Source organism: Camellia sinensis, chromosome 14 (genome assembly GCF_055761805.1).
Source record: "Camellia sinensis isolate YWXY chromosome 14, ASM5576180v1, whole genome shotgun sequence".
In the NCBI taxonomy this organism is placed as follows: domain Eukaryota; kingdom Viridiplantae; phylum Streptophyta; class Magnoliopsida; order Ericales; family Theaceae; genus Camellia; species Camellia sinensis.
Window position 1 is genome coordinate 50,948,028 of NC_138974.1, and position 19,172 is coordinate 50,967,199.

Below are 19,172 nucleotides of genomic sequence, written 5' to 3' on the forward strand. Positions count from 1 at the left end.
TCGTATTTTTTTGTTTTTAGTAAATATTTTAAAAATTTTAACCAATTTTTTTACTTTTTTGGATGTCATTTATTTAGATGTATCTAGATAGTAAAATATTTGTGAAAAAATATTTTAAAAAATTAATAAATATACAAAAATATGAAAAATATATTGAATTTTCGTATTTTTGGTATTTAATGAATTTTTTAAAGATTTATTTTTACTAATATTATACTTTTTAAGTGTATTTATGTTAGATGCGTTTAAAAATAACTTAAAATATTAAAAAAATTATTGAAAATAAAAAAAAAATCAAAAAATAAAAAAAGTAAAATTTTTTAAAAACTAAAACCAAACAATAGTATTATAATTATTATTTAAAATCAACATATAAAACAATTAAAAAATATATACAATCACAATATGTGGTGCAGAAAAATTATATATATATATATATATATATAAAATTTAGGTGGGCTCAAGTTTGACCAATTTTTTTTTTGGGTGCACTCTGGTGCCAGTATTATGATTACGATCCTTTAGCATATGCTTACCTTGTAAAAGCCCGATTCGGTTCGTTCCTCTTCGAACATTAATCGCGTATCATAAACACAAACACGCAATCATAAACCGCCAACGAACTTCTATCACGCTACTCTCTCTCTCTCTCTCTCTCTCTCTCTCATTCGATCGAATTGGATTTTAGGGTTTCGCACTGAATGTGATGGACGATGGAGTCTCTGCAACAGAGAGTGGAGACATGGATCAAAGACCAAAGCACGAAGATCTTGAAGGTCACTTGGCCTCCTCAATGGCGTATGGTGGTGAAGTGGCCATGGACAAACGGAAGGCAACAGAGGAAGCGAATTCATGAGGAGTATGAGAGAAGGAAGAAGCAGCTTCACGATCTTTGTTGCGCAGTCAAGGCTGAGTCTGTCTCTGATTTGCAAGACATTCTCTGTTGCATGGTGCTCTCTGAATGTGTTTACAAGGTTTGTGCTTTTTCGCAGCCTTTGTGTATTCAATTCTTCACCTGAATTGAAATATTTTTCATTGCATTTTGGTTTACATGATTTGTCTTGATGAAAACAAATTTCTGGAAATTCCACAGCAATGTAATAATGAATATTCGACAGTTTGATTATTTAGTTCAAGTTTGGAACTTTTGAAGTGAGATTGGTGGCAATGGCACTATGGTATGTTTGAGAATATTCTAGGTAAAATGAGGAAATAGGGTCATGGACTTGTGGTGGTGCACTTAATTTGATTAGCTTTTATGTGAAATTTTCATGGGTGATTGATTGAGCTGGCAGCACTGATCAAATAAAGGCTTTGAAGCTAGAGTGTTGCTGTTAGATCAGTAGGAGAATGTGAATCGTTTTTAAACAACAATGATGCAAATCTTTTTTCATCGAGAAGAAGAAAGTTTTCCATTAACAAATTAATACATTGACATCTATATGTACAGATTACACGGAAATTTATTGACCCCTTGATTAAAAAACTACCCAAATAATTGAAGGTATATTTGAAGTTTGTGATTATATTTGTGTACAAGCGTAATGACCATTGAACACCCATTTGAATGGCTCATGGTGACATGCATTACTGATGCATGATCCTCATCTTTCTTTTTTGGGACTTCAGTAACATTATTTAAACTTCGTGGCTGTGGAGAATTACTAGTGTTTTATCAGAACTTCTAAAATCTATATCTTGTGGAATCACTGCTAAATTTTAACAATGTGGCAGAGAAATGACTGACCAAATTACATATAGATAAGTACCCATTAAATATTGAACTCAACAAAGTGTTTGTCTTACTTATGTTGTCTTACTTATGTGGGATCACCTAGTGGAATGTTGTTCTTTATTTGGGCAAAAGAATAATGTCCATGAAAATCGGGCTGCATGTTTTATGTGCTATTAGCTACTTAAGACATAAACTCATGTTGTTATCCTGCTTCATCATGGCTGTGTGAAGATATAATTGTATTTCAATTAACGGAATTTAAATACCTTTTTTTTGGTAAAGAGTGGCAAACTGGTAGAATCACCTTTGTTGAGTAGGATATTGGTTGGTTTCATTATAATAGCAAAACTGTGTGTTAGCCTTGTGATGGTGGTGTTTCTTTAAAATGGCAACTCAAGAAGCTGAAAATGGAATATAACCATGGCTATCTGATATCTTTTCCAGATACATTCTTTCAAGGTAACTGATCTGTTAAATGTTTTAAATTAGTTCCTTGCTATGTATTTTATACTTCTTTTCTGGTCATGATTGCAATGCTGAGTGCCTCTTAAAATGTTAGCAATCGCAAGATTTGGCATTTTGTTACAATATGTGTTATTCCTTGCATGATAGAGACCTGCTGCTGAGATGCTTAGAGCAGTGAACAAATTTAAGGCAGACTTTGGGGGACAAGTTGTTTCTATAGAGCGGGTTCAGCCTTCTTCAGATCATGTTCCTCACAGGTGGATAATTTATGATCTTCAGTATAGTCATTTTTATTTTTTAGTTAAATTTTTTTTAAAACCATTTTACCTCTGATATCTGCCTAATAGTTTGTTTTCTGTTTGTTTCGAATATCAGTTTATCTGAAAATTTTATTGTGGAGTACAAGGGCTTTTTTGTTTCTTTAGGATTTAGGATTGTTTCAGTTCAAAATTTTCAACCCGACTTTATCCCATGGTGGGTTTGTTTTTATGTTTTGGGTAGCTTGACTCAAACTACGAGCTCCATGTATACTTTCTCAGAGATTATTGGTTGGCCATAAGTTGGACAAAATAGATGTGAAGCTCAGTGTCAAACCTGCCTATAAGATACAACTTGACCAAGAATATCTTATCTTATTCATCCAAAAAGGGAAGTCAAAGTGATAGCTGCTTCTTATTGTCGTTTTTTCCCCCTTCTCCATACATAAGACTTGAGTAGATCAAACTAGTAGCACTGCAGCTTATGTCTCATTATGTTGCCTTTCCTTCTTCAGACAAGAGATCAATTTGCCTCCTTTAGTTGAAACTTATTAGACTACAGGGTGCAAAGTTTTTAGCCATTCTAAGATGTGCTGTAATCACATTGCTACACATATGGATGTTTTTTTATTCTTATTGTTTGGTTATGTTTTTTTTTTTGGTCTTCCCCCCCTGTTCTGTTGGTTGTAGTTGATCATTTCAAGGATTTTCTTATTTCTAGTTTCTCCCCAACTGTTAATTTGTCATCATTATATTTAAGAATGTGATTTGTTGGAAAAATTGTGGCAAGCGGAAGACATAGCTTGACACATTTTTTTTTTTATTCTTTAAATAGCATCCTATTCTATCTAGCTTGAATGAGCTGATGCCGCCCATTTTCAATCTGAGCTAAAAAATTGAACAATGAATGAACTTCACACTGGTAGATTTAATTGTAGTTTGGGTTTGGTTTGGTGTTTGCTGTTCTGCACTTCAGGAGGAGCTTGGGTGGGTATTTAATTCATCAAAAATTATCCAAGATGTAGCCTCACAACTCAAGTTGACTTTTGCGGTTTTGCCTGTGCCTGAAACAAAATCACTCCTAACTTGGTTGTCACTGTTCTATGTTGCGTGGATGCTGATAGATTTTGATGTAATATCAAGATGCTGGCATAAGATTTTGGAATTATGGGCTAGCATGCGAGTAATGTTGTACTTTTTGTGAAATTAATAATCGATATTCTTTTCATATTTAGAATTATGTCTTCTTCCTGCAAAAATCTCACATTATCTCACTTCTTGAATTTTCAGAAGTCAGCAATGTTTAGCGCTTTTCTGCTATACTCAGACTATGCCTGGTTAAAAAATATATCTCTTTCAACATTCACTGTGTGCTCAACTGACTTCTGTCACTCATGCAAAATTCTCTTTGCTACTTGGCATTTTTCTGAACTGTTTGTTTTCTTCTCGTTTTCTGCTTTTTCCATCTTGTCAATAATTGGTTCTTCTATCACATCTACCCTAGCTACTCATGTATGCCAATGTTCTATTGCTTTCCCTCGATTGATGCTACCTATATTTTACTAATGGTTACTAAGCCTCACTCATCTATTCAACATCCTTAGTTCAATTTTGCTCATATTATGGATAATAATGCCCAGCAAGGAAGCTCTAAGCATGTGATTTCTTTGAGATTTTGTATTTTAATGCACCTTAACTGCTTTGGTTTCTCATGTACCTTTGTGTTTTACTTTTACGTAGGTATCTATTAGCAGAAGCAGGGGACACATTATTTGCTTCCTTCATTGGGACCAAGCAGTACAAGTAAGCATGATAATAATCCTTTGTTCAGTTGTCTATTCTGTAGTCTTTTTAACATAATAGTTTTTTTTTGCCTATTGTAAAGGGACGTCATGGCTGATGCAAACATACTTCAAGGTGCTATATTTCATGAGGATGCTGTAGAAGATAATTATGAGACTGCAACTACTGAATCTGCTCAAGTCGATAGTCAAAAGATAAATGTAGCAAATCTTTCAAAATCTCTTGAAGCAAAGCCTAAGCAACCAAAACCTACACCTAAACCTGCTGTCCATCGAGTAAGGGAGCAATTCATCAATTTTAGGCTTGGTTTGGGAAGAACTAAAAAAGTCAGAAAGTCATTAAAAAGTAAAAAAATCAAACAACTATACAAAAAAGTCAATGACTCCATTTTTTCTCTACTTTTTGCACTTTTTTTCATAAAAAGCCAAAAAAATCCCAAACTTATGATTTTTTTTACCTCATATTTTGACCAAAAAGCCAAAACGTTACTAAAATAGTCTATTCCTGAACCAATCCTAATTTTCATTTGAACATAGTTCGTTGCGTGTTCAATACCTTTACGATATTCTTTGCTATCTGTTTCTAAAGAATACCCCACCCCCACCCCAAAATGAGAGGGGACATATATTTGTTTTCTTTATTTTAGTAATTTTTTCTTTCAAATTCTTATCTCTAGGGATTCATGGCTCGTGCTAAAGGGATACCAGCATTGGAGTTGTACAGGCTTGCTCAAAAAAAGAAACGGAAACTTGTGCTATGTGGGCATTCACTTGGTGGAGCAGTAAGTTCAATTTATGTATTTTGCTTACATTTCGGACAGTGATTTGTTCAGTCTATAATATCTTTTTTAGTGCTCCCTCTTTCTACTGTCTAGGTAGCAGTCTTGGCTACCCTTGCCATTTTGAGGGTTATTGCTGCTTCCTCGTCATCAAAAGACAATGAAAAAGTTCAAGTCAAGTGTATCACATTCTCTCAGCCTCCAGTTGGGAATGCTGCTTTAAGAGAGTAGGTTTATCGCCATCTTGTATATTCTTATAATAGTAAAAGTATTATATATATATATATATATTAAATTTGACATATTTTTTCTTTCAGTTATGTTAACGGAAAAGGTTGGCATCATTATTTTAAGACTTACTGTATTCCAGAAGATCTAGTGCCTCGTATCCTGTCTCCTGCTTATTTTCATCATTATAATGCCCAAACGCTGCCAATCCCTGTTGATACCAAGACTAGCGATTCGTTGATGTCAAAACGTGAGGAAGGTGTGAAGAAGCAAAAAGCAGAAAAACTAAAAGAGATAGAAGGGGAGCAGCTGGTTCTCGGTTTAGGCCCTGTCCAGACTTCCTTTTGGAGACTTTCAAAGCTTGTCCCTTTAGAGGGTGTCAAAAGACAATTCAACAAATACAAAGGGAAACAAGTTGACCCTGTTGAGACATCTTCTGCTTCTGATTCTGCTGTAACATCTTCATTTGATGACGAAGCAGCTGCACCACTGTCTCTTGAAATTCAGGAAGGTTCTGATGGCATTTCTCTCAAACCATTTCCTGAGACAGAAACCAGGCCCCAAGGTGAAGCAAGAGATGCAAAGTTGTCTGGAAAAATGAACACCAGTGACACGGATAATAATAGGGCATGGCGTAGAGTGCCTTATTTACCTTCTTATGTACCGTTTGGTCAGGTAGTCACTATGAACTGATACTGTTGTTTTCTATGTTGTTTATTTAAACCCATTTGCATATATGACATAAGAAAATTTGTGGCAACCCTGGAAGTTGTGATGTTAATTTTATATTCATCATTAGATATTTATTTTCCATTTTTTAAACCAAGATTTTATGCAACTGCTTAATTTGTTTTAGTTGCTGTCAGCGCCCTCAATTAGGAGGAGGGACCGACCCTGGCTAATGTCCATTCGTTTTGTTAGAAGTTTGGAGGCATCTAACCCAAATCAGTTGTCCTTAGGTGGAGAGGCCTTTATACTATATTAACCAAACTTGAGTCGCTTAGAGAAGCAATGTGGGTTAAGTCTCTATGGCCAATTGGTTTTGCATCTTGGGTGTTTCGTGGACCAAGTTTCTGCCCGGGTCTATCTTTCTCGTTTCTCTATAACCTCCACATGCAACCAGGCCACAACTTAGGGAAGTCTTAGAGAATTGTCTGGCATCACTACTTTAAGCCACCCAAGTTTGGTTAATATATTCTAAGGGCCTGTCCAACCAAGGCCGGCCCTGAGGTAAGGCGGGGAAGGCCGCCGCCTCAGGCCCCCAAATTCTGTCTAAGAAATAGAGCCCTGAAATAATTTCGATCTTATGTTATGTTTGGTTAATTATTTTGGTCTTAAGTTATGTTTGGTTGATTAAAATAAATTTGAATAGATTAATCATTTCATCATAATGGCCATTTTCACATTTGATTTAATAAAATTACAAACAAAATCATCATTTTTCATTGTGAGGAAATAGTAATTTTATAAAGAGACTAAGAAATGGCCATTCCATTCAATTTAATTTCATTTCAGTGAACCAAACACTACATTATAATATTAGTAGTTTAAAAATGAAGATTTAAACAAACAATTTAATTGGTGAATTATTTAAAAATAATGGATGGTTGCTTGCCAATGTATGAATTATTTATAGAATATTGTTTGACTATACAATAATTTTTTTAGATTGAAGTAAATTAAATTTTACAATTTAATTTTTGTCAATAATTATGTGTACCATATGCAACAAATTTATAGAAGGTACAAGCAAAAAATAAAAATAAATTGAAGATTGTTATTATTTTACCAATATATACATACATATATATATATATATATATATTTTTAAATATGTATGAGAGCCGGGGCCCCATCTTCTGAGTTTGCCTTAGGCCCCGAAAAAGTCAGGGCTGACCTTGTCTCCAACGAAGACCAATTGGTTTTGGGTTGGATGGTCCCAAAATTCTAACATGTTTCTCATTGATCAGTCATTGAGCTTAAATGAGGAGTCTTATCCTTGTTTATATTGTTGATGACTACTCTAAACCATCAGTCCTTAAGTAGGTCCTTTGTAACGATTGTGGAAATCTTTATGCTTGTCATCCAACCTTGCTGGACTTAAAAAAAATCATTTCCTATACTTTCTGTTTTAATTTCTTTTTGGGGATTTTTTTTTTCTTTTTGTTTTGTTAATGGGATGGATGAACTAATGATGTGTAAAGGACATTACTTTGTGCTCATTAAAATTCCTTTAGAACATTTTTTTAAATTTCATTTGCGACATCATTATACGTTTTCACTTCTCATAAAGGAACAAGGCATGTGATCCTCTCAGTTCATTTAAGCTTATGTAACTTATGTCTCTATTATTTTAAGTTCTTCATGTAGCCAACCTGATTGATTGGGTTACAAGGCTTGGTTTGATTTGGTTTTTGGCAGTGAGTTCAACATTTTATATTTCATATGTAACAGCTCTATCTTTTGGGGAATTCATCGGTGGAGTCACTATCGGGTGCAGAGTACTCAAAGTTGACATCGGTATAAGTTTTGTTTACTTTTTGACCCTCAAATAATGGTTCAATATTCTGTTACTGTTAGGAATAAGCATTCTACCCTGGATGAACTGTATATTTTATTTACATATATTTATATGTAATATATTGCGGTAGTTAAAGGTTGCAAAATAGCCAATAACTTTGCACATAGTTTATGTTTACATACCAGCTTCTAGCACCTCTCATGTTGTTGCTTTCATTTGGCAAAGGCATTTTCAGGTCAGATCCGTGATTGCTGAAGTAAGGGAACGATTTCAGTCACACTCAATGAAGTCATACAGGTTTAGATTTCAAAGGTAATATCTATTCTTTTGAAAGCTGTCTTTCTTTTGTGGTCATTTGACTGTCAGTAGAACTTTTGTTGTTGTGTCCGAAGAGCAAGATCTATTCATAGATCTTGTTTTTCTGGAATTTTTTGGGGGTATATTTCACCCATCATTATAGTATATATGGTTATTTGTATTCTACATGTGTGCACACATTTAAGTTGTGTTAATTTTTTGAAGGAGAATATGTACATGGGGCTGCTTTTAACCCTTTTGGCATTGAATACATCTGCATATTAGTGTTGATTGTGTTTTTTTTTTTTTTTTTTTTTTTCTTTTTTTAATAGTAAGTTCCTTTTAGCATTATTGGTTTTGGATTCCAGGCATCTTGGGTTACCAGGACTAGTATGTCTTCTTTTCCTTGCAGAATATATGAGCTGTGCATGACTGACGATGCTTCATTCTTGGGAGTCGAGCAACTGCAGCAATTTCCTCATTTACAAAAGTGGCTAGGCCTTTCGGTCGCTGGTACTGTTGATTTTGGGCATATAGTAGAGTCTCCAGTTATTCGTGCAGCCACTTCTGTTGTTCCTCTGGGATGGAGTGGTATTCCTGGTGAGAAGAATGAGGAACCTCTGAAAGTAGATATTACTGGTTTTGGATTACATCTTTGTACGCTGGTTCAGGCTCGTGTTAATGGTAGCTGGTATTGTTTTTTATCCTATCAGTTATTCATCTTTTTGTTAATTTAAGGTTTGGTTGTAAAGAGCCATTTGAGCATCTATACAATTTTTTAGTTTCGAATCACTTGCATAAGCATATTTGGGGGTGTTTGGGCTAAAATAGCCTCAAACACTACAAAAAGCCAAAAAGTCTCAAAAATTCTAAATCAATGATTTATATATTTTTTTTTTTAAAAAAAAAAGGAAGCAAAGCCGGCAGCAGTGGGCAGCCCTACACTGTCATGACAGTGTGTAGGCACAAAATTGTGACAGCCTAGTCTTTGAGGCTGAAATGACGATTTTGCCCCTGTAGATTAATTTTGAAAAATGTGAGGTTAGGGACAAAGTTGTCATTTTAACTTCAAACATCATTTCAACACATTTTTCAATACAACAATTCAAATAAAAATCCATCCCATCTTCCCAAACACAAAAACTAAAATAGCCTATTAAAATAGCTAAAAAGCCAAGAAGTCTCTAAAATAGCCACTTCCCAAACACCCACTTTACTAGGAGATGATAAATCTATTTTATTGTATAAAGACAATAAATGACAAGTGTCTGACAGGCAATTCTGGTGTGGGAGCAGTTACAGCCTCTCAAGGAAAGAAAACACAATGCCACTTGGCACAATTGTAGGAGAATTAAATAACTAATTGATAAATTTAGAAAATACCAAGATTAGGGAATGATTAGGATATCATTCCCTATTTATATTAATGAAGATCAATAATTATAAGGAAGCCCTAAGGTATAGAATAATTATTAAATAATAACCTAAATAATAATATATTATTCTAACACTCCCCCTCAAGCTGGTGCAAAGATATTTCTCATGCCCAGCTTGCTTAAGATGCCATGAAAGGGCTTACTCCCAACTCCCTTGGTGAGGATGTCAGTAAGTTGTTCATCAGACTGCACAAAGAGAGCACATATTGTGCCACTAGTGAGTTTCTTCTTAATGAAGTGGCGATCAATCTCAACATGCTTTGTCCTGTCATGTTAAACCGGATTGTGAGCAATGTTGATAGCGGCCTTATTATCACAATATAACCGCATGGAGTCCGTTTGATTAATACCTAGATCACTCAACAATAACTTGATCAATAAGAGCTCACACACCCCTTGTGCCATAGCTCTAAACTCAGCTTCTGCACTTGACTTCGCAACCACATTCTGTTTCTTACTCCTCCAAGTAACTAGGTTGCCTCCAACAAGGTGCAATACCCTGAAATCGATCTCCTATTAGTTACTGATTCAGCCCAGTCAGCATCTGTATAGGCTTCCACACGAAGATGATCATACTTTGAAAAATAAAGACCCTTACCAGGAGCAGACTTTAAGTACCTCAAATTTTTCATGACAGCCTCGAAGTGAATCTGATGAGCAGCATGCATAAAACCACACTGACAGTAACAGCAATATCAGGACGGGAGTAAGATAGGTAAATGAGCTTACCCACTAATCACTAATAGCTCCCCTTATCAACAGCTGCCCCTCCTTTATCATCCCCTAGTTTCTGATTGGATTCCAGTGGAGTGTCACAAGCCTTGCAGCCAAGCATCCCAGTTTCCTTCAACAGGTCAAGCACGTACTTCCTCTGCGAGATAAATATCCCATCCTTGAAGCGAGCAACTTCATTTTTCAAAATTCAAGCTCATTGGCTAAATATTTCTTCAACAGAAGCGTTTTCTCACTATCATCGCCTGTAAGAACTATGTCATCTATATAAACAATGAGTGTTGTAGTCTTGCCACGTTAAGAATGTTTCACAAATAAGGTGTGATCTGCCTAACTCTGTTTGAAGCCATATTTAAGCATAGCCTGAGTAAATCTCTCAAACCAAGCCCTTGGAGACTGTTTGAGACCATATAATGACTTTCGAAGCCTGCATACTTTGCCTTCTGTCCGATGATTCTCAAAATCAGGAGGAATGTCCATATATACCTCTTCTTCGAGGTCACCATGAAGAAATGCATTCTTTACATCAAACTGATAAAGTGGCCAGTCTAGATTAGCTGCTAGAGAGAGAAGTACGCAGACCGAATTTATCTGAGCCACTGGTGCAAAGGTCTCCTAATAGTCACCGCCATATGTCTGAGTGAACTTTTTTGCCACAAGTCTAGCCTTATAACGCTCAATAGACCCATCCGCTTTGTGTTTCACAGTATATACCCATTTGCATCCCACAGGTCATTTGCCCTTAGGTAACTTAGTCAATTCCCAAGTGTCATTCTTCCTAAGTGCTTTCATTTCCTCAATCATGGCAAGTTTTCACTCAGAGATGGCAAGAGCATCCTGAAAATGGTTAAGAATGCTAACAGAGGAAATATTTGACACAAATGCTCTATATGAGGACGAGAAATGAGATTAGGACACAAAATTTGAGATAAGATGTTGAGTACAACATCTCATACCCTTTCTCTTAGCAATAGGAACATCAAGATCAATGGACTGGAGATTCAAAGTTACTTGGACTCTCATCAGAAGCAGGAGATGGCAGTGAAAGAGCAGAAGTGGTCTCTTGTATCCAGTTAACTTTTTGTTTTTCTTTGTCCCTGACATAAACTTGCCCTTCCCTATGTTTGGTAACATTGGGTTCTGTAGTCCTAGTAGGAGGTGGTGGTGCAAGAACAACTGGTTCCACTATAGAAATCATAGGAATCACTTCACACCAAGGCTCCCCCTAAAGGGAGGACTATGACACCGGAGAGGACAAGAAATAGGATTGGGACTCAAAGAATGTGACATCCATGGACACAAACCACTTATGAGAAGGAGGGTGATAACACTTACACCCTTTTTGAGTAGGAGAGTATCCAAGGAAAACACATTTTAGGGAGCGAGGGTCCAACTTACCACGAGTAGGAGAGTGATTGTGGATAAAACAGGCACATCCAAATATTTTTGGAGAAATAGAAAACAAGGACTCAGACCCTAGGAGGTCTTGAAGGGGAACTTGTTTGTGCAAGACCTGAGTAAGAAGACAATTAATGAGATGGGCAGCGGTGAGAACAGCGTTGTCCCAGTAGGACCAAGGCACACTCATAGAAAAACACATGCACTGAGCCATGTCAAGAAGATGACGATTCTTGCGTTCGGCCATCCCATTTTGTTGAGGGGTATTGGTGCAAGAGATCTGATGGATAATGCCATGAGCAGAAAAATATTGCTCTAATCCAGAATCTATGTATTCTCCCTCATTATCAGAACGGAAGATTTTGACAGTGGCCCCAAACTGAGTACAAATCATCTTATGGAAAATGCGGAACACTGGGAAAACGTCACTCTTGTCTTTCATGAGATACATCCAAGTAGTACGAGAAAAATCATCAATAAATGTAACAAACCATCGATGACCTTTCATAGACATAACACGAAATGGACCCCAAACATCAAAATGTATTAATGAAAAATGAACTAAACTTTTATTAAAACTGGGGGCAAAAGAAACTCTGTGTTGTTTTCCAAGTTGACAAGACTCACAAAGAAACTCAGACACATTATTGTTTGCAAAATCAGATGGAAATAAATGCTTAAGTAAATAAAAAGAAGGATGCCTAAGACGTCAATGCCACAGCCATAAATCATCTTGGGTAGTAGGACTCATGGTGGAAGAATAAGCAAGCTTGTCCGATTGATCCAAGAAGTAGAGACAATTTTCTGCACTACCACTACCAATCGTCATTCTCGTGACAAGGTCCTGAAAAAGACAATGATCAAGAAACGACGTCACACTACAATTCAAATTTTATGTAATACGACTCAAGGATAATAGGTTAACAGAAAAATTGAGAACATGAAGAACAGAAGATAGAGGTGTGGTAGGAGTGACATGGGCTAAATCTTTCCTAGAAATGGAAGAAATAGTACCATCTACAATTCTAACTTTGTCCTGACCTAAAAAGGGCTTATAGGCAGAGAAAAGGTCAGAGGAGCCAGACATGTGATCTGAGACACTAGAATCAATAATTCAGGGTAAAAACTTATGAGACTAGAAAACACAAGGAGAAGAGGCTAAGTTACCTGAGCGGGCAAACGACGAGGAAGATGTACTAAGAATAGTAGAAGACCGACGGTCCAGCAAGTGATGCAGAACATCCTCAAGCTCAGGAGTAGTCATGCCAGAGAGACCATCAGAAGGCTGGTTAAAGGACGCGGAAGTAGAATCAAGTGTATCAACGGTACTAAATTGATGAGCCCGTGGATGAGAATCCTATCCTCTAGACTGGCCTGACCGACCTCCTCTAAGACTAAACCGATCACCTCGACTCCCGGATGGAGTCCCATGAAGCTTCCAACATGTCTCACAAGTATGCCGCGGTTTTTTTACAGTAATCACGTAATATAGATTCCTTGGCGGCAGATGGAGGGATGAGAGTCAGGCTAAGGCCATCTCTAGGAGTAGACAGTAATGCGAAGCGGTCAGTAGAGACAGGGGACATCATAGCAGACCGGCGACTCTCCTCATTCTGTACATAGGCAAATGTCTCATAAAGTGAAGGAAGAGTGTCCATATTCAAAACCCGAGCCCTGCTAGAAACTTGAAGACCTTTTTCTGTGCAATGAACTTCCTGTACCCGAATGAAGCAGCAATGCAAACAGGCTTATAGTCCTGTAGGTGATCAAGACGTTTCCAGTCGTTGGTGAGGAAGGTGAAGTACTGGAGAACTGTCTACTCCCTCTGAACAGAGCTCTCAATAGAGCAGCGTAACTCAAATGCCTAGGAGAAATTCCCTTTGCGGAAATAGGTAACAGCCACTGCATCCCAAACATCTTGGGCAGTCTCCATAGACAAGTAGCCCTCACTGATGTTTGGTACCATCGAATGAATAAGCTAACCCATAATCAAAGAGTTGATAATCTCCCATTAGTCATAACCTGGGTCAGTGGCGCTGGGTGCCTGTGTACTGCCATCAACATACCCCATCTTCCCTCTGCTCTTCAAAAACATAGTCAAACTCTGCAACCACATTAGATAGTTTTGACCATTAAATAGAGAGGTGGTGATTTTAAGATTAGGGTTGGGGTTATCAGTCATAGTAATAGGTAGAATGGAACTCTCACTCTTAGGTGTCTGAGAAGTAGTGGAGACATTGGAGGAATCTGCCATGGAAACTATACGACTGAACCCTCAATAAAACTAGTACCAATCACAAACCCGGAAGGTGGTGGTGGAAGGCTAAGAAGCACGGATACGGATACGAGATACGGATACGATACGATACGGCGATACGACAAAATTTGAAAAACTAGGATACGGGTACGGCGGGGATACGTTCATAAAAAATATTATTTTAACAATTTTTAGTAATGCAGTATGCATAAAAATAAAACCTAAAGCAAAAGATAACTTGATAAAGAAGAAAAGTTCCTATAAAACTAAGAGTCTTCAAAGTCAATAGCTTGAACTTGTTCCCCTTCATCAGTGAATATCACAGACCTTAGCTAAAGCCAAAAAACTATTCTTAAATAAAAATTTCAGCAAATATACTTTTTTAAGTCATCAATGATAGCCTAGGAAGCACGGATACGGATATGGTGATATGGGGATGTGGATATGGCGATGTGTCAAAATTTGAAAAAGTATGATACAGGTACAGCGGGATACATTCGTAAAAAAAAGAAAATTATAATTTTAATAATGTAATATGCATGAAAATAAAACTTAAAGTGAATTAATAAATAAAAAGAGGGATTCCTATTAACCTAAAAGTGCTCAAACATTCATAAAACATCCAAAACTAAAAGCAAAAGCAAAAGCAAAAGCAAAAGCAAATGTAAATTAAACATCATCCTTACATGCCAACACCAAAAAAAGAATGAGAGCAGAGAAAAGAAACGTGAGAGAGTGAGAAATTGAGAGAGAAGTGAGAGAGACAACAAGGATACATCAATTTGACAAATTCTATTACTTTAACTCTTACTATATTCCTCTTATCAAAGAACTAAACAAAATATTATAAGTAATATGTAACTTCGAGTATCCGATACTTTAAAATTAAGTATCCGATACTTCAAAATTAATAAAAAATTAATTAAGAAGTATCTGATACTTTTAAGAAGTATCCGATACGTATCCGCGAGTATCCGAGGAGTATCGGTATCTGATAAGTATCCGATACGGATACGTCACCCTTTTTGAAGTATCCGTGCTTCATAGGTGGAAGGAAAGACACAACTACCCACTATGACAGCATAAAACAAATCAAGAACTCATAGAGTTTTTTTTTTTTTTTTGTATGTATGTATGTATGTAAAAAGAAAACTAGGGTACCAGTATTATTAGGTTACAAGTCTACAAAGGAGCAGAGGACTTGGTCAAACAGATTGTCGAAGAATACAAGAGGCCAGGGTACCAGTGTGGTTGAAGAACATTGACTGGTAAAAGAGAGGCTGTCGCAAGAGACAAGAGTGTCGCATGAGGCCAACGACGACATGGGGTTGTCGGTTGGACCAAAAAAGCTATCCGTGGCAGTCAGCAAGGCAAGGCAAGGCAAGACAAGACAAGGCCACGAGGCATGTCGGCAAAGACCAACAAGGGATGTCGATGCTTGCGGTGAAGATGTTGAGCAACCCAGGTAAGGTTCAAACCCTAGACAGACATCAACCCAAACCCGAAACCACCTGGGTCTTTCTCAGTGTAAGCCGAAACCCCTCGGGGTGGAGTCGGCTGCTGAAGGGTAGTCATTGGTGGCGTAGGATGTCTCCGGCTGATGGCTTGTGGCTCCGGTGAGTAACAAGAACTGTATGGATAGATGGGTTTAGGTTTTAAGGTTAGGCTCTAATACCATGATAAATTTAAAAATTACCGAGATGAGGGAATGATTAGGATATCATCGCCTATTTATATCAATGAAGATCAATAATTACAAGGGAGCCCTAAAGTATAGAATAATTACAAAATAATAACTCAAATAATAATATATTATTCTAACACTAACTACTACCACTTTTGCACACTTTGAAACTTTAAACATAGCTGTAAATATTAGTATGGAAAAAATTCTATAAGGTAAGGCCCATGTGCATAGCGCATGGCACCCTTCTTGTATGCCGTAATTTGGTTGCCATTACAATGATTCCGGTCTTATGCTAATCATCCTGAGAGCATGCGTTCAAATTTTTCAATTCGTTTTTCCATGTTAGTATTCTTTCATTGTAATTTATCCAAAAAAAAAAAAAAAAGAAGAAGGTATTCTTTCATTGTACATGTTATGTCTTTCCCCCCAAATGCTTTTTGGAAAACCTGATTAAATCTATTCTGTTGTGTTGCATCCATGAATTTTCTTCATGATGGTTCCATCCTAGTTTGAAGCAATAGATTATGCGCTGGATTGGAGGGGAAATCTGTGAAAGTGCAATTTTCTTTCAAGATGATGTGATGCACTTCATTGCACTAAAGATGAGGCCAAGAGACTTAATTTCCCTAATTTGGTATTCACATTACATAATCATGAAAAATGAAATCTTGGTACTTGGATGACCAATGTTCTAATCTTTGGAGTCCTTAATTTATTTATCTGACTAGATTAGAAGTTTTGGATGCAATCCCAAGCAGATTTCTTGGCTAAGACAAAATGAAAAAATTTGTTGTAACTATGGTTCTTTAATTTAAAGAACCATCCACTAATCCCTGTATTAAACTCCACAGTTTGTCTAGTAGACTACTATTTGTTTGCGGCATTCACAGGAAAATATTCCTTCAGCCAGTAAGGTTAGAAATGCAGTTTTGCAGTGAATAGAACAAAATAGTAAGTCCTTTTTACATATGAGAGTAAGAAAGGTTAAAAAAATGAGCTGAATTAAACTGGAATGAATCGTGCCTGACATATTAACTGCAATTGAGCATTGAAGTGACTACAGTGAGGGTAATTAGGAAAATATTTGGGAAATGGAACTTGAATACATATATGAATATAATGAGCGCCCCTAGATAATGTGATCCTAAACTCAAAGGCCATCAATCAATTTATATATTCAGAAATGGTTATCTCGAGTTTTCTTCATCTTATATCTATTTGGTTGAGGCTACCTAAGTAGATATGAAGTTTTATACGTCTTTTCTTTAAGATATGATAAAAGTTTTATATATCATCATAAACAATTTTCTTTACTTTTTAATCTGTTTAGTAGATACAACTTTATGATTCGCTGTCTTCATGGGGTAGTCATTTGCTATTATTTCTTTCATTCAGGTGCTCAACCACAGTTGAGTCCTTTCCTTCATCACCATCACACTCTTCGGATGGTGGAGTACAGCCAGATATACAAAATATCCGAGTGTTGGTTGGACCTCCGCTGAGACGGCAACCAAAACATCAGATGGCAGATTCGTTACTTCCTCTATTTTCTTCTATTGATTCGAAGTCTGTTGATCTGAAAGTGGAACGCAATGTCTGTGCATTTCATGAGGGAAAATTTATCCGTCCTGAAGGTTTGAGTGATTTTGTTGTATTTTGTACAAGCGATTTCTCTACAGTTTCCAAGGAGGTTCATGTCAGGACCCGTAGGGTGCGATTGGTTGGCCTAGAGGTATTCACATTAGACTCCCAATACATAAAATATGTACACCTTTACTTCATTACCAAGTGCTGAAAGATGACTTGTGGTTTTTCTAGGGTGCTGGTAAAACGTCTCTTCTTAAGGCAATCTTGGATCAAAGCAGACATGCTAATATTGAAAATTTGCATATGGATATTGATGTTCAAGAAGGTATTGCTGGTGGTTTGTGCTACTCAGATTCAACGGGAGTAAATTTGCAGGTCCGTGTTATTTAATAAGGCCTCCTGTTCTTAATCTTTTGATGAAGGTCTCCTGTTTGTACTCTGTATCTTTCTTTCTTTATTCTTTTTTTTTTTTTTTGGTCACTCACAGTGCTGGCATGCTGATTTGCTGACAATATTTCTGTTTCATGTGCTCCACCAACATTATTTCAAGCACTTCATAAACTGAGTTGTTGGCAGTTTCTCTTTTTCCCTTTTCTTCATGTCAACAGCTGTATCAGAGTTTGTCACATTTTTAAAGATAACTTTTTCTTTCATTTCAGGGTAACTCTACATTTCTTTATTTGACTAGACATTTTGTCATTTTAATGTTGTGATTTGAGTTTTAAATGAGAGTTTGGTTTAATATTGTGGAGGATGATATTCAACTTTAGATACTATGTCATAAATTTCAATGTTGAAATCTCACAAATTATCATTTATCGTATATCACATACCTTTCTTTGATGCCTGTTGATGTTATAATAAACCATTTCAAAAGCATAAGAACTTGACAACCTGTTTGCTATTGTAGATTAACAGGTAAATGTTTTCTTCATTACAGTTGTAAGCTGAAACATGCTGTATATTTCTAATAGGGTGTAGTCTATTTAAGATTATAAAAATGTTTGTTATCCTATCTTTCCAGCTAGCTTGTTTTCTGATCTATAACTTATGAACTTGGAAATCTCTGGGGTGGTACTTTTAGTTTCATGATTATTATGGGTAGTATATATAACACCACATAACAGTCAACACCACTGGTGACACTTTTCAGCATTCCTGTTTTTTCTAGCACCTTCAATTGCCTTTATATGATGCGTGGTGCCTGTCCTGCTTTTCCATCCTTGAATTCTATTCTTCAATGGTGCAATTGGTACTTTTTATGGTGATACATACTGGCATAGGCATTAAAAATGAAGGTTACATAGAGCTTTTGCTTTTCTTTGTCTGCTCTCGTTTGGATGGAAAAAAGAGTTACTTTTGGGTATTTGAGTTGCTTCTTTTGTCCTTTGTGTGGTGTCATTGAGTTCTGGTTTTTAGCATTTCATTTTACGCAATCTATTTTTACATTGCAGGACCTGAATATGGAGGCCTCTCGTTTCAGGGATGAACTTTGGAAGGGAATCTGTGATCTTAGTAGGAAAACAGACTTGATTGTTCTTGTGCATAATCTGTCCCACATAATACCTCGATACAATCAGTCAAATGCTTCTCAGCAGCAGCCAGCCCTCTCACTTTTGCTGGATGAAGCTAAGGCCCTTGGAATCCCTTGGGTCCTTGCAATAACAAACAAATTCTCAGTCAGTGCCCACCAGCAAAAGGCAGTGATAGATGCTGTTCTGCAGGCATATCAAGCATCTCCAAGCACAACTGGGGTCGTCAATTCCTGTCCATATGTCATGCCCAGTGCTGCAAGTGCTCCTCAGTCTTGGGGTGCAGGAGATAGAAATTCTGGTAGGATGGGTCCTCAACAGCTTATTCTTGTTCCTATTAATCTTGTCTGGAGGCCTTTCCAGAAGAAAGCTGTCGTTCTCCCTGTAGAGGGTGTAACTGCTTTGTGCCAGCTTGTCCACCGTGTGCTTCATAGCCATGAGGAGGCTGCTTTACAGGTA

General features: G+C 36.7%; 1 protein-coding gene across 3 annotated transcripts in view; it reads left to right on the forward strand.

The window, feature by feature from the left end:
* The first annotated feature begins 467 nt into the window (after nt 1-467).
* Nucleotides 468-19,172, forward strand: part of LOC114317939 (lipase class 3 family protein) — a 34,969-nt gene continuing 16,264 nt past the window's right edge. For 2 of the 3 annotated variants that reach the window (XR_014350553.1, XM_028264741.2), the window contains exons 1-13: nt 469-974; nt 2,348-2,457; nt 4,198-4,260; nt 4,343-4,535; nt 4,937-5,041; nt 5,135-5,265; nt 5,356-5,941; nt 7,721-7,786; nt 8,023-8,099; nt 8,497-8,775; nt 16,990-17,326; nt 17,413-17,556; nt 18,636-19,169. Coding sequence is in view for 1 of the 3 variants with exons in the window: in XM_028264741.2 (XP_028120542.2) it covers nt 714-974; nt 2,348-2,457; nt 4,198-4,260; nt 4,343-4,535; nt 4,937-5,041; nt 5,135-5,265; nt 5,356-5,941; nt 7,721-7,786; nt 8,023-8,099; nt 8,497-8,775; nt 16,990-17,326; nt 17,413-17,556; nt 18,636-19,169 (2,886 nt within the window). In the remaining 2 variants the exon portion in view is untranslated. Of the gene's footprint in view, nt 975-2,347; nt 2,458-4,197; nt 4,261-4,342; nt 4,536-4,936; nt 5,042-5,134; nt 5,266-5,355; nt 5,942-7,720; nt 7,787-8,022; nt 8,100-8,496; nt 8,776-16,989; nt 17,327-17,412; nt 17,557-18,635; nt 19,170-19,172 lie in introns of all 3 variants that reach the window. The other variant, XR_003648819.2, reaches the window with a different exon arrangement.